The sequence below is a fragment of the Sus scrofa genome, chromosome 13, assembly GCF_054392235.1.
Source record: "Sus scrofa isolate SSC_HxYL_T2T_F1_AM1 chromosome 13, Sscrofa_HxYL_maternal_Yorkshire_Landrace_v2.0, whole genome shotgun sequence".
Taxonomy (NCBI): Eukaryota; Metazoa; Chordata; class Mammalia; order Artiodactyla; family Suidae; genus Sus; species Sus scrofa.
The window spans coordinates 98026576-98042209 of NC_139395.1; the positions used below are offsets into that span (position 1 = coordinate 98026576).

The 15634-nt window shown below is 37.5% G+C and overlaps 1 protein-coding gene across 5 annotated transcripts in view; it reads right to left on the bottom strand.

Annotated features, from left to right (window-relative positions):
- Positions 1-15634, bottom strand: part of ATR (ATR serine/threonine kinase) — a 114574-nt gene that overhangs the window by 79534 nt on the left and 19406 nt on the right. For all 5 annotated transcript variants that reach the window (XR_014824068.1, XR_014824067.1, XR_014824066.1 and 2 more), the window contains exons 9-17: positions 15141-15333; positions 14100-14362; positions 12379-12569; positions 12191-12291; positions 11548-11719; positions 8263-8433; positions 6202-6396; positions 3934-4119; positions 2087-2179 (exon numbers count right to left, since the gene is read on the bottom strand). Coding sequence is in view for 2 of the 5 variants with exons in the window: in XM_084989926.1 (XP_084846052.1) it covers positions 2087-2179; positions 3934-4119; positions 6202-6396; positions 8263-8433; positions 11548-11719; positions 12191-12291; positions 12379-12569; positions 14100-14362; positions 15141-15333 (1565 nt within the window). In the remaining 3 variants the exon portion in view is untranslated. The remainder of the gene's footprint in view (positions 1-2086; positions 2180-3933; positions 4120-6201; positions 6397-8262; positions 8434-11547; positions 11720-12190; positions 12292-12378; positions 12570-14099; positions 14363-15140; positions 15334-15634) is intronic.

Sequence of the window (15634 nt, forward strand, 5' to 3'; positions counted from 1 at the left end):
GCTGTGGTGTACGTCACAGACGCAGCTCGGATCTGGTATTGCTATGGCTGTGGCATAAGCGGAGGGCTATAGTTCCGATTCGACCCCCTAGTCTGGGAACCTCCATATGCTGCGGGGGCGGCCCTAAAGAAAACAAAAGATAAGAATAATAAATTTGAAAAAAATAAGCTAAGTTCTGTTTTGTTTTGTTTTTTCCCTTTGAAGGTGATTTGTTATTTTGTTCCCAGTGGTCCTCTTAAGCAGTAATCTTCAAATTTATTAGGAATATAATACCTATTGTTTAAACTTCATATCCATCCCAAGCTGCTATGTAGCACAAGCATTTTTTGTCCTAATAGTATTAAATTCAATGTGCTTTAATTTGGTAAAACAAACAACTAATTTAATTATATACTCAGAAAATAAAACACAGATTTCATTCGTGTGGAACACAGAATCAGACTTGTATGAATAACTCTAGATTCTAATAAAGGGGTAAAGAAACCCCTCTAGTAAACCTTAACTATGTGTGAAAACATGCAAGATCTTTAAGGTTTAAAACAAACTATGGAGTTCTCTTTGTGGCTCAGCAGTTAATGAACCCGACTAGGAACCATGAGGATACAGGTTCAATCCCTGGCCTCACTCAGTGGGTTGAGGATCCAGCATTGTGGTGAACTGTGGTGTAGGTCACAGACATGGCTCGGATCCTGTGTTGCTGTGGCTGTGGTGCAGGCCAGCAGCTGTAGCTCTGATTCAACCCCTAGCCTGAGAACTTCCACATGCTTCAGGTGAGGCCCTAAAACAAAACAAAACAAAACAAACAAAATAAACAAAAAAACTCTAGTTTTTTACATTGAGGTTATTCTCTCACTTGGGACAGCAATAAGAAAGATTTTATGTAGACAGAAATTGTCTGGGAGATTAAATTTACTAGTTGACAGCAAAAGAACACATAACAGTTGCTAAAATTTTTAGAGATTACTATTATATCATCTTTCTTGGCTCCTGAAGGTCATTAAGAGAAGGTGTAGGCCAGCAGGTGTAGGCCAGAAGTTGTTGGCCAGACTGAAATAAAAGCTTCTATTCATGGGCTTTTATTATAATTTTATTGACTGCAAAGTGAAAAACAATAAAAAAACAATAAATTTAATCAGTATCTAAAATTTTATCCCAATCTATGAACAAAAATCTCCAGTGGTAAATTAACTGTGCCAGCGATCATAATGAAATTTCATTGTGCAAAATTTATTTAAACATATACTGACAAATACTTTACTTTCAAATAACCTAACATTTTTGGTATTCAAAAACACCATGGGCCATGACTCACATCAGACCAATGTGAACCAATGAATTCAATAATGGCTGCATCATTTGTTTGAGCAATCACGGATTGCTGGTCTCCTATTTCCCATCGAGCTAGATGTTGTGATGATGTCAGAGTGAAGCTGTTAGGGTCATCACCTAGCACTTTAGTTAGGGCCAATCCAAGGGAATTTGAACCAAGCGATTAATTCCGAGAACATCTGGTCCAAAATCAAGTTATGTTCAAAGCTATATTATCCTTACACTTTTAGTTATGGAGCCAACAAATTCTTTTAAGCCAGTTTGAGTGAGTTTTCTGTCTCTTATTAACAAAAGAAGCAGAAATAATATAATTCCTCTTGTTAGACTCCCCAAAAGTTTATGTGAGTTGTTCAGGAATACAGAATAGGATATGTTTGATTATTTTTTATCTTTGAATGTTTGCAGCCAGAAGCAAAAGTCATGTCTCCTGCATAGTCTATATGAATTCTGTTCTGGGACTTTTTTTTTTTGTCTTTTTGCTATTTCTTTGGGCCGCTCCTGCGGCATATGGAGGTTCCCAGGCCAGGGGTCCAATCGGAGCTGTAGCTGCCAGCCTACGCCGGAGCCACAGCAACGTGGGATCCGAGCCGTGTCTGCAACCTACACCACAGCTCACGGCAACGCCGGATCGTTAACCCACTGAGCAAGGGCAGGGATCGAACCCGCAACCTCGTGGTTCCTAGTCGGATTCGTTAACCACTGCGCCACGACGGGAACTCCTGTTCTGGGACTTTCTAACTCAGCTATCTCTGCCTACCATTTTCTTCTCTTCGATGCCAACACTGGAGCTCAGTAACTGCATGTTAAAAAAGGCCAAAATGCCCAACAACTTCGGTTGCAAATAATCAGCCTAAGGGGGAAAAAAAAAAACACACAAAAAAAGATATTATAAATATATATATATTTTTTATACAGATCAAATTTTATTATACATATAGTTATATATATTTTATACAGCTCATATTTCATAAATCAACTATTTAATATCATTTCTATCTTATCTAACTACAATAGGAATAATGGAAATAAACACTTGGTGAATTTAGTTTCTCCCAAAGCATATATTTTCATGTGTGATATTTTAAAAATTAGTGAAACTGATTTACAATCACCATGATAAAGAATGATTAGACAGTACTGAACAGTGAGAAAATCATAAGCTTTTGAATTAAAAAGTTGAGCTATAATGGAACCTTCAGGATCTGACTCATGTCAGGATCCAGAGTAGAGAAGATATTTATCTTAAGAAGAACAGAAAAAGACAACTGAATGTCCTTATCTAGAGCATTTAGAGCTAAGATGGGAAAAAGAAGCACTTGATTAAGGAATAGGTACCCTGGCAGAACGACTGACATAGGGGTCAACATCCACTGAGCTAATAGTAATAAAGGGGTACAAGCCATGGTACCCTTTTATAGGTTAGGTATCACTGACCATGGCACTTTGGGGCTCCTGAAAAGTGGATAGGGTTAATTCTTTCTTGAAAGAGGGTCCTAGAAGAGATGGTAAGTTCTTTAGGTCAGCCAAACCTAGGTTTGTGTCCCAATTTTGACACTTTCCAGTACCTGACGCTGGGTAAGTTACTTAGCTCCTCTGAGTCTAAGATGGGAACAATGAGGAGTTCCCATTGTAGCTCACTGGGTTAAGAATCTGACTAGTATCCATAAGGATGAGGGTTCAATCTCTGGCCTCAATCAGTGGGTTAAGGACCCAGTATTGCTGCAAGCTGTGTTGCAGGTCACGATGAGGTTCAGATCCAGTGTTGCTGAGGCTGTGGCATAGGCCAGCAGCTGCAGCTCTGAATTAACCCCTAGCCTGGGAACTTCCATGTGCCATGGTTATGGCCATAAAAAAAAAAAAAAAAAAAAAAAGAATGAGTATACAGTGAAGCAAAAGAAAATCAAGAAAATGTGGTATCACAGATGCCACATAAGAAAGGATGGTCAGTTGTAGTGAATGCTACTAAAACGATGAATAAGATAGGAAGAGATATGACCATTGGATTTGATAGCAGAAGACTTTTTGACCTTGACAAGATGAATTTCAGTAGAATATTGAAAACAGAGTCAGATCAGAATGAGCTAAGGAATGAATGGGAAATGAAAAAGCAGAGACAGAAACCTCTCAATATATTTTGCTGATAGTCCTTCGACTCTCTTAAAAGAATGAGGGCAATCAAAAGAAAAAAGTAGTAAGCCTGAGGATTTTTATGTTTTTTCAGTTAAATAAAATAGTAAGATGATTTCATAAAAAGGAATAACATATTTTCTAACTTATATCCAACAATGGATTTAAATATAGATAGAACCGACAAAGTTAGTATGTTGTGGCAAGAAGGGGTAGTGGGGGGGGAGCTACAAACATATTCCAATCTATAGTAAAAAAAATAAACTCTGAAGTCATTTGAAATTAAAAAATTTTCAGCTTTAATATGAATACTGTGACCATACAATTTAAGTCATCAGCATTTACAAAATAAAAACCCCAATTTAAATAAATCTCTAGCATTTGGAAAATACATAAAACACCTGTTTCTCCAATTTCACAATTAAGCTATGAAAAGGAGAAAAACGAACCAAAAATCCCATACAATATATTCCTTACCATTAGTTCTGGTGATGTGATGTCTCTTGGGCCCTGATATGGATCATCACTAGATGCAAATGAGGCAAGTATTGACAAACCATTGAAAACCTGTTGATAGTGTTCTCCAATACGCAGCAATAATTCATTATGCAGTCCTTGGAAATCTTGTCTCAACAGGCTCCCCAGTTCAATTTCCGTTTCATTCTAACCCAAAAACACATTAAAAAAATGTTTTTTTCTTCATATTAACATCTTAGCAATAAGTAAATTGGTTTTAATACACTATTAATCAATCAGGAGCTCTAGATCAGGTGATAAGAATTACTAATGATATAAAAAAGGCATTGGAAAAGGATTCTAATCTTGTTTTCTACTGGTAGGTCTGCTATTGGGTAGAGGTAACAAAGAGAAGTGATCAGACTTCATTTTGAAATAAAATCTTAAAAAGGGAATCTAGTTTATATTCTATAAAGTTTGAAAATGTCATCCACTCATTATTCACGGAAATGTCACCCCTGGGAGGAAACTGTAGTACAGTGGCTTAGAGCACAGTCCTTCTAGTCAGACTGTTGGTACATAAATTCCAGCTTTGTTACTTATTATTTGTGCTATGACTTGGACAAGTAACCTAATCTGACCTCTCTCTGGCTTAGTTTTTTCATCAACACAATGGAAAAATAATAGTACCCTTATCTCACTGGGTAACTGTGAGGAGTTATCCAAGTGAAATGATCCATAAAAATTGTTTAGCTCAGGAGTTCCTGCCATGGCTCAGTGGTTAACGAACCTGACTAGCATCCATAAGGACCTGTGTTCGATCCTCTGCCTTGCTCAGTGGGTTAAGGATTCGACGTTGCTATGAGCTATGGTGTAGGTTGAAGACGTGGCTCAGATCCCATGTTGCTGTGGTGTAGGCCAGCGGCTATAGCTCCAATTTGACTCCTAGCCTGGGAACCTCCATATGCTGTGGGTGTGGCCCTAAAAAGACAAAAATAAAAAATAAAAATTGTTTAGCGAAGTTTGTGACATGTAGTAAGCAGTGGGATGTTGTCATCATTTCACCTCTACAATACAAATTCTGTTTCTCAAAGTGAATAAATAACTCTCAATTGTCAAGTGATCCACTGTTAGCACATCATAAAATATATGAAATAAATGAATATCAGAGAAAACAACAGAGTTACAAACGCATATCTGACAGGTTCTCCTGTTTCCATGCAATCTATTATTCCTCTGATATTGTTGTTACTGCCATGATGTCAAAAAAAGAAGCACAATCTATAATTTTAAACTTGAAAACTAGCAAAAAAATTGGATCCAATTGTAATCAGAGCACGAAACCACTAAACTCAATGCTGACATTATACAACAGTTGAAGGATATTGCCTCTTCCAATAGATGCAGTTACCTGCACATCATTAGTCAAATTATACAATTAGCTACAATCAATCAATAAATTCTATTTTTTTTTTTTTTGTCTTTTTGTCTTTTTAGGGCCGTACTCACAGCATACGGAGGTTCCCAGGCTAGGGGTCCAATCAGAGCTGTAACCACTGGCCTACACTACAGCCACAGCAATGCAGGATCCGAGCCTTGTCTGCGGACTACACGACACCACAACTCATGGCAACAATGGATCCTTAACCCACTGGGTGAGGCCAGGGATCGAACTCACGTCCTCATTGATGCTACTTGGGTTTGCTAACTGCCGAGCCATGACAGGAACCCCAATTAATAAATTTTAAAATAAAATTAGCTGATGGAGTTCCCGTTGTGGCTCAGTGGGTTAAGAACCCAACATAGTGGCGGGGAGGATATAGGTTCGATCCCTAGCCTCACTCAGTGGATTAAGAAGCTAGCATTGCCTCAAGCTGCAGTGTAAGTCACAGATGCGGCTTGGATCCGGCATTGCTGTGGCTGTAGCATAGGCTGGCAGCTGCAGCTCCAACTCAACTCCTAGCCTAGGAACTTCCCTATGCCACAGTTGTGGTCCTAAAAAGAAAAAAAAATAATAAAATAAAATTAGCTAAGAATCTGATCCACAAATGGATGACTATTATATACCATTATAGTAAAATAATGAAAGAAAATAACAAAAGAATAATTCTATTTAATACTCTCCTCTTGGCCCAGGACAAAGCTTATTTACATAATACCATTTGAACTTATAGTACCCTATGATAGACTATAAGTTTACCTACTCTACTTCCTATAAAAATGTCACAACAGCTTCCTTATAATGCTGATTTAAACAAAAGAGTAAAGTATATACAAATGTTTAATTACCTTTAGATAATGAAGGGCACGTTCTAATTCATCCTTAGAACAGGAACAAACCAAATGGGAAAAAATATACTTGAAGTTATTTATTAAAATCTCTCTACGATTGACATTTAATTGTTTTCCTAAAGTTCGAATGAGAGCAGAAGCTGCAGGGCTCGCTTTGGCAGCAAGGTCAGGTAGCAGAACTTGTAATGTCCTCTAAAAAAGAAACACTAAAATTACCAAAACTGAGGTGATAGAATATTCACACAAGCTAAGTGCAAAAATATTTTAAAATACTTGGCAAATTTGGAGTCCATATAGAACATGTTTGAATTCAGACTGACCATTTAATCATTCAACAGATATTCACTGAGCATCTACTGTGATTCTGGCACTGCAGATAAACAGTGAAAAACTAGGCAAGGTCACTGATGGCACAGTTTACACTGCAGAGTGGGAGAAACAGACAATAAATAAGCTAATGTAGTAGCTTATTTACAAGCTGCTACAAGTAGTAAAGAAAATTTCTCATAAGTGTGTGTTAATATATACTCATGCTATGAAGGCAGAAGTTCCAAGCCTGATTTTTTGATCTAATTAGTATTTAGACAATAAGCAAGAGTAGCCAAAAATACACTATTTTAAGTTTTTTAAATTAAAAGTTGATGCTACAATGTTAAAGGGAACCTTTTTAACACCGCCACCCCAACATGGCAACAAAACCTATTTTGATTTTAATCTATTTCCTCTAAGATATTATTCATAAAACAACATATAAAATTCCAAACATAGAATCGCTGACCTTTTATTTATTCATGTATCTAACAAACAACCACTACATGCCAGTCACTATCCTAGCCACTGAAGCTATGAGAGCTAAAGTGACTCAAGCCCTTCTCTCTGAGACACTTAAACCTTATTTGTATTATGACTTTCAACTTAGTATTAATCCTGTAAGATGGACTTCCCATCATGGCACAGCAGAAATGAATCCAACAAGGAACCATGAGGTTGTGGGTTTGATCCCTGGCCTCACTCAGTAGGTTAAGGATCCGGTGTTGTCGTGAGCTGTGGCGTACGTCGAACACACAACTTGGATCCTGTGGTGCTGTGGCTGTGCCGTAGGCTGGCGGCTGTAGCTGCAATTAGACCCCTAGCCTGGGAACCTCCATGTGCCGGCGGTGCAGCCCTAAAAAGACAAAAAAAAAAAAAAAAAAAAAAAAAAAAAAAATCCTGTAAGACTCTTATGACATTATAAGGTAATTTCCACAAAATATTCATAATTATTATGTTAAGGTACATAATATTCTATGACCTAAATATTAGACTTTTTGTTTAATCCCATGGTTTTGTTTATTTGCTACTTGGTAAGCGTTGCAATAAACAACTGTGCTTTGGGGTTCCCAGGGTGGAATTACTGAATGAAAAGGTAAAAATATCTTTGTGGTCCTTAGTGTAAAGTACCATATTTCCTTCTAGGATTTATCCAATTTACAAGCAATTTAAGTCTGTTAGAATACAAGAATATTATAGGGGAAAATTCTGCATCAATCACCACTATAACATTAACTAAGAGTAATAAACTTTGCCTTTGGGAAAACATCAGAAGATAATCTACACCTTTTAAACTTGAACCCCACAAATGACTTTTCAAAAGCTTCCCAAAGCACTCCATAGCATATACTCTGTCATCTGAATTCGCAGAAGATCATCTATACCACTAGTTTGTACTATATTACTCCAACTCCATAGATATGATCATATTAGACTTTGCATTACCAACAGAATCAATCAGAGCATTAAAGACATAAAGCTTCAGTATACTGAATTAACTAGCATTAATCAATTAGTATCAACCTTGCAGGATAGCTAACCATATAGAGCAATGATTCAAATCAACATGTATTTAACTTGTGTAACATAAATAACATTACCAAATCAAAGTCAAAAGAAAACCTGCAAGTTTGAAAATCTATGGTCCTAATTTACTTGCCAAATTTTCTTTAAAAAAATCTAGAATGGAATGAACACAAAATATTGGATTGAAAACCTCAATCAAGTCAACCACACTCTGCAACTTACAGTAAGGAAACGATTAAGGTCAGGAAAGTCAAAGACATTGGCAATTTCAGACAAGGTATTTAGAGCCATTTCTCTCTGGTGAGCTACATCTTGTTTTCGCATCTCAGCATTCTGGCATGGAGTACTAGGAAGTGCTGTCATCTGACTGGAGTGGAGGGATTCTACCAAAAACTAGAGCAAAGTGATTTATTAGTTTTCACACAGGAAGAACATTTAAATAACACATTTTAAGCTGACATAAAGTATGAGTATCAGACATTGTTCCAAGCACATTATCTATATTAGTTCATTTCATTTTTATAACAACCTTAATTAGGTAGATTATGTATAAATTCCCTTTTACAGAAGACGTAACCAGGCTGAGTTAAGAAACTCGAATATCTGGCTAACAATTATACCATTAATGCAGAGCAAAGCCTGTACTTTAACATATCCTAACTTTTCATACATGAATTAAATCAATGTTTTTTAAAACAAAGTACCTTAGCTATATGTCAAGGCATAAAAAAGTTTATTATTGCTAAAAGGAAGATTACTAAAGAAAGGCTTCATTAAACAACATGCTACTAAAAAACCAATGGTAAACGAGGAAATCAAAGAGGAAACTAAAAATTACCTTGAGACAAATGACAATGAAAACACAACCAAACAAAATCTATGGGATGCCATAAAAACACTTCTTAGAAGAAGGTTCACATGATACAGGCCTTCCTCAAAAAACAAGAAAATTCTCAAATCAACAACCTAATCTACTATCTAAAAAAATTAGAAAAAAACAAACAAACCCTAATCAGCAGAAGGAAAGAAATTATAAAGATCAGAAAGAAAATCAATAAAACAGTGTTTAAAAAAACAATAGGAAAAAACCAAGAGCTGGTTCTCTGAAAGGGTAAACAAAATTGAAAAACCTCTGGCCAGACTCACCAAGAAGAAGAGAGAGGGAACCCAAATAAACAAAATAAGAAAGGAAAAAGGAGAAATTTCAACAGACACTGCAGAAATAAAAAAAATAAAATAAAATAAAAACCATCAGAGAATACTGCAAACATTTACATGCCAACAAATTTGACAACCTAGAAGAAATGGACAACCTTCTAGAAAAAGACAGCCCATCATAAATGAATCAAGAAGAAACAGGTAACTTGAATAGACGAATCACTAGAAACAAAATTGAATATGTACTAATAATTAAAAAAAAACTCTCCACAAACAAATGTCCATGACCAGATGGTTTCACAGGCAAATTCCACCAAACACACAAAGAAGAGCTTATACCGATCCTTCTTAAACTCTTCCAAAAGACTGAAGAAGGAACACTCTGAAAGACATTCTATGAAGCCACAATCTAATACCAAACCAAAGATACTACCAAAAAAAAAAATTACAGGCCAATATCTTTGATGAATATAGATGCAAAAATTCTCAAAACTTTAGCAAACTGAATCCAACAACATATGAAAAAGATCATACACCTTGACCAAGTAGGATTCATCCCAAGTTCACAAGGATGGTTCAAAATATGCAAATCAATCAATGTAATATACTCTTTTAACAACAACAACAAAGTCAAAAACACATGATCATCTCATCAGATGCAGAAAAAGCATATGACAAAATCCAACATCCATTGACGATAAAAACTCTTACCAAAGTGGGTGTAGAAGGAACATATCTCAACATAATAAAAGCCATCTATGACAAACCCACAGTCAATATAATACTCAACAGAGAAAAGTTGAAAGCCTTCCCGCTAAAATCTGGAACAATATAAGGATGCCCACTCTCACTACTTTTGTTTAACATAGTATTAGAAGTCCTAGCCACACCTATTGGACAAAAAAGAAAGAAAAGGTACACAAATTGGAAGAGAAGTAAAACTGTCACTATATGGGAGATGACATGATACTATATAAGGAAAACCCTAAGGACTCCACACAAAAACTTCTCAATCTGGAGAGTTCCCACTCTGGTGCAGCAGGTTAATGATCCAGCTTGTCTCTGTGGCAGCACCAGTTCAATCCCTAGCCCTATGCAGTGGGTTAAGGGTTCTGCAATGCTGTAGCTGTGGCACAGGTTGCAGATGTGGCTGAGATTTAATCCCTAGCCCAGGAACTTACAGATGCCACAGGTGAGACCCAAAAAGAAAAAAAACTACTTGCTCTGATACACAAATTCAGCAAAGTAGGAGGAATAACTCATACAACTCAACAACAAAAAACTGAATTGAAAAATGGGCAGGAGACCTACATAGATATTTCTCCAAAGAAAACATATGGATGGAAACTAGGCACATGAAAAAATGCTCAACATCACTAATTATTAGAGAAATGTAAATCAAAACTACAATGAGGTACCACCTGTCAGAATGGCCGTCATTACTAAGTCTACAAATATCAAATGCTGGAGAAGGCGTGGAGAAAAGGGAACCCCCTACACTGTTGGTGGGAATGTAAATTAGTACAACCACTATGGAAAACAGTATGGAGGTTCTTCAGAAAACTAAATACAGAACTACCATACAACTTGGCAATCCTACTTCTGGGCATTTATCTGGACAAAACTATAATTCAAAAAGATACCTGCACCTCTATGTTCACTGCAGCACTATTCACAATAGCCAAGACAAGGAAACAACCTAAATGTCCATCAACAGATGAATGGATTAAAAAGATGTGGTATATACATACAAGGGAACATTACTCAGCCATAAAAAAGAACTAATGAGAGCCATAAAAAAGAAATAATGCCATTTGCATCAACATGGAAGCAACTTGAGATTCTCATACTAAGTAAATAAGTAAGAAGAGAAGGAGAAATACTATATGGTATCACTTACATGTGGAATCTAAAATATGGCATAAATGAACTATCTACAAACAGAAACAGACTCACAGACAAGGAAAACAGACCTGCAGCTGCCAGAGGGGAAAGGGAAAGGAATGGAACAGACAGAGTTTGGGGAGTAGATGCAAAGTATTACTTTTAGAATGGATAAACAATGAGGTCCTACTGTACAGCACAGGGTACCATATCCAATCTCTGGGATAGATCATAACGGAAGATAAATTTAAGAGAAAGAATGTATATGTATATATGACTAAGTCACTTTGTTGTACAGCAGCAACTAGCACAAGATTGTAAATCAACTATACTTTAATAAAAAAATTTTGAAAAAAAGAAAGGGTTCTCTTAATAGATTAAGAAAAGTAAAACATATACATGTTGTTTTTTTAACTCTTGCAAAGCAATGCTTGTTCTGTGGTCAAAGCCCATGTTGACTCTCACCTGACAGATGGGTTTCTTATACTGGCTGAAAAAGTTTTGCAGTTTAACACTTTTAGCTGCAACCAGAGCTCTAATTTCCGTGTACGCTGCTCCAGAGACAGATGCTGACTTGGATAATAAACAATGCAATAAGTGCAAGAGTGCAAAAGGTACCAAATCTCCTTTTGCTGCCCTAAAATTATTTAAAAAAAAAAAAAAAAGTTACCATCAATGTCCAGAAATCCACAGATAAATGCATGCTGATATCACACTACTTTCCTTTCTTTTCTTTCTTTCTTTTTTTGTCTTTTGTCTTTTTAGGACCGCACTCATGGCTATGGAGGTTTCCAGGCTAGGGGTCGAAATGGAGCTACAGCCGCCAGCCTACACCACAGCCACAGCAACATGGGGTCCAAGCCATGTCTGCGACCTACACCAGAGCTCACGGTGACAATGGTCAGATCCCCAACCCACTGATAAAATCCAGGGATTGAACTCGTGTTCTCATGGAGACTAGTTGGATTCGTTAACCACTGAGCCATGATGTGAACTCCCACACTTCTTTCTGTAACATCACATCTCTCATATTACCATTTCTAACACCAGGTAAACAAAAAAGCAGAATGGCTAAAATAAATAAGTATACAAAACCTGCCAAACATACCTTCCAATATCCCCTGTTGTAAGAATCAAGGTATCCTTTAACTCGCTATTTCTTGAGATCTGAGCATGTGTATATGCTTCCTTCATTCTTAAGACAAAAAGCTAGAAAAATAAAATTAAGTAGTTAAATTTTTAGAGCCAGGTTTATGAAAACACATGAAAATAAAATTTAAAATAAAAATTATCAACCTCTTTTATAAATCCATCTTCAGCATCCAAGGATTCCAATATATGCTTGATATTTCCACTAAAAGCCACTCTAACATCCTTGTTTGGATCTTCCATTAAATTTAATAAAGCGCCAAGAACCGTTTTCACATCTGTTTCCTCTTCTCTAAAATCAAGGTGCTTACAAAGATGACATAGATTATCTATGAAAGCTAAAGGGCAAGAGCATATAATATCTAATTTACATTTTAAATATAAAATATTGTCAATAAATAATTACAAGTTGCCTTATAGAGCCAATATTTAGTGCTTAAATTAGGGAAGCAAACAGAATCATGGAGGATTAAAATGAATATAAATTTACATTTACTTTATATTTAAAGTTATATATAATTTAAAGCTAAAATAAATTCTAGAGTCTTTTTTTATTGTTTTTTTAGGGCTGTACCCGTGGCATATGGAGGTTCCCAGGCTAGGGGGTCCAATCAGAGCTACAAATGCCGGCCTACACCGCAGCCACAGAAACGCCAGATCCGAGCCACATCTGCAACCTACACCACACCTCAGGCAACGCCAGATCCTTAACCCACTGAGCGAGGCCAGGGATTGAACCTGAAACCTCTTGGTTCCTAGTTGGATTCGCTTCTGTTGTGCCATGACGGGAACTCCTCTAGAGTCTTTTAAAGTTATAATGATGTATCACTTTGATTTTGCAAATAATTGTAAAACTGGGATGAACGTAAAAGCACATTTCACTAATCTAATGAACTGTGAACCAAGGACAATCTCAGCCTCCCTTTTAATCTTACATTACACTGCTAGAATTAGGAAATCCTAGAAACCATCTATCATATACTGTTTTGAAAACTTGAGAACAACTCATTACTCAAACAAGTGAATCTTTCAAGTATTCATATAAATCTTCTGCTCCCAACAAATCCATACACCATTACCACTGGAAAGTGGCCAAGAGACAATCTATACTCCTCAGTTGGGCAAAGTGTCTAAAACTATTTGAAGTTCTGAAAGTCCAAAGTAGTGGCAGTGGACACTTTATTAAGGTCCCTGGGGAGTTCCCACTGCGGGTTAAGGACTCATCATTGTCTCTGTAATGGCTTGGGTCACAGCTGAGGTGCGGGTTTGATCCCTGGTCCAGGAACTTCCAAACGCTGTGAGTACGACCAAAAAAAGGGTCCCTGGGATCACAAAAAAGGATACAGAATACTGAACCTCACAAGACTGAACCAAATATCAGGTATGCACCATTATGTTACCAAATCATAAGAGCATTTGAAAAACCTACAAATTATAGTCTAATACCAGACATCCCATTTATGAACAATCTTTTCATTAGCAATGGATCTACCAAGCAAGTCAATTTTTTAAGGCTTCAAGCTAATTCTATCACTGCATTTAAAAACAGCTTAAATAGGGAGTTCCCGCTGTGGCTTAGTGGTTAACAAATCCGACTAGGAACCATGAGGTTGCAGGTTCGATCCCTGGCCTCACTCAGTGGGGTAAGGATCCGGCAATGCCGTGTGCTGTGGTGTAAGTCACAGACACGGCTCGGATCCCTCGTTGCTGTGGCTCTAGTGTAGGCTGGCAGTTGTAGCTCCGATTTGACCCCTAGCCTGGGAACCTCCATATGCCGCAGGTGCAGTGCTAGAAAAGACAAAAAAAAACCCAGCAAAACAGCTTATATAGGTTTTAAATTATTAAATAAATCATAACAGACCACTCACCAAGTTTGACTGGACTAGATGTTTTTTTTTTCAGTAGGAAAAGGAATGGCTTGCAAACAGAAGCTTTCAGTCGAGAAGATGAACATTCTTGTTGGGAAGTGACTTTTAGGCTCTTACAGAAAAGGTCAGTATGTCCATGTTCAGAGAAAGGTTCTGTTAAAGAACTTGTCAAATAAAACATGCCATGAAGTGTACAGACAAGCTGACCAAGCACAGAAGCAAATTCTTTCTTGACAATGTCAGAATCATCTTTCACTTTATCTCTGAGGGGAAAAAAAGAAGAAGCACTAAACCTTCTTACTTAATTTTGTGGTCTAAACAGTTTTGCTTAATTTGGGGCAAAAGTGCTGGTAAAACAAAGGGTAGAAGGAAAAAACTCTTAATTCTAAAAATAAAAACGGAGTTCCCGTCGTGGCGCAGTGGTTAACGCATCCAACTAGGAACCATGAGGTTGCGGGTTCGGTCCCTGCCCTTGCTCAGTGGGTTAACGATCTGGCGTTGCCATGAGCTGTGGTGTAGGTTGCAGATACCGCTCAGATCCTGCGTTGCTGTGGCTCTGGCGCAGGCTGGTGGCTACGGCTCCGATTTGACCCCTGGCCTGGGAACCTCCATATGCCGCGGGAGCGGCCCAAGAAATAGCAAAAAGACAAAAAATAAAATAAAATAAAATAAAATAAAAACATTTGCTCTACACAGCCAACAATAAACATAAATTTGCATATATGATATGTCCAATAAAGTTATATATTCAAATTATTTTTTTTAATACTTTTTTTTTGCTATTTCTTGGGCCGCTCCCACGGCATATGGAGGTTCCCAGGCTAGGGGTCGAATCGGAGCTGTAGCCACCGGCCTACGCCAGAGCCACAGCAACATGGGATCCGAGCCGCATCTGCAACCTACACCACAGCTCACGGCAATGTCGGATCCTTAACCCACTGAGCAAGGGCAGGGACCGAACCCGCAACCTCATGGTTCCTAGTCGGATTCGTTAACCACCGCACCACGACGGGAACTCCAAATTAAAATATTAATACATACATGAGAATCTTGGGAACTCTGTTACAAGAATTCTGCTGCTGCAATAAGATAAAAAATCCACGAATACAACTTGTCCGGATTACTTCATGGGAGCTTTGTAGGGCCCAGCTGTAAACTGCTGTTCTCCACTCAAAGTATATTCTTCTTGGAAAGAGAGTTAGAAGAAACACACATCGTGATTGTGCCTGTGGTGCTGAAAAAATTAAGTCTATTAAACAAGATTTCTAAGTGTTAAATATACACACACACACACACACATATTTATTCTTTGTTGTAACGCCAAGTAACTTTTAAAATACACATAGTATTTAAAGAGTTCCTGTCATGGCTCAGCGATAATGAACCTGACTAGTATCCATGGGGATGTGGGTTCGATCCCTGGCCTTGCTCAGTGGATTAAGGATCCGGTGTTGCCATGAGCTGTGGTGTAGGTCAAAAACATGGCTTGGATCCCGCATTGCTATGGTTGTGTTGTCAGCCAGCAAATGCAGATC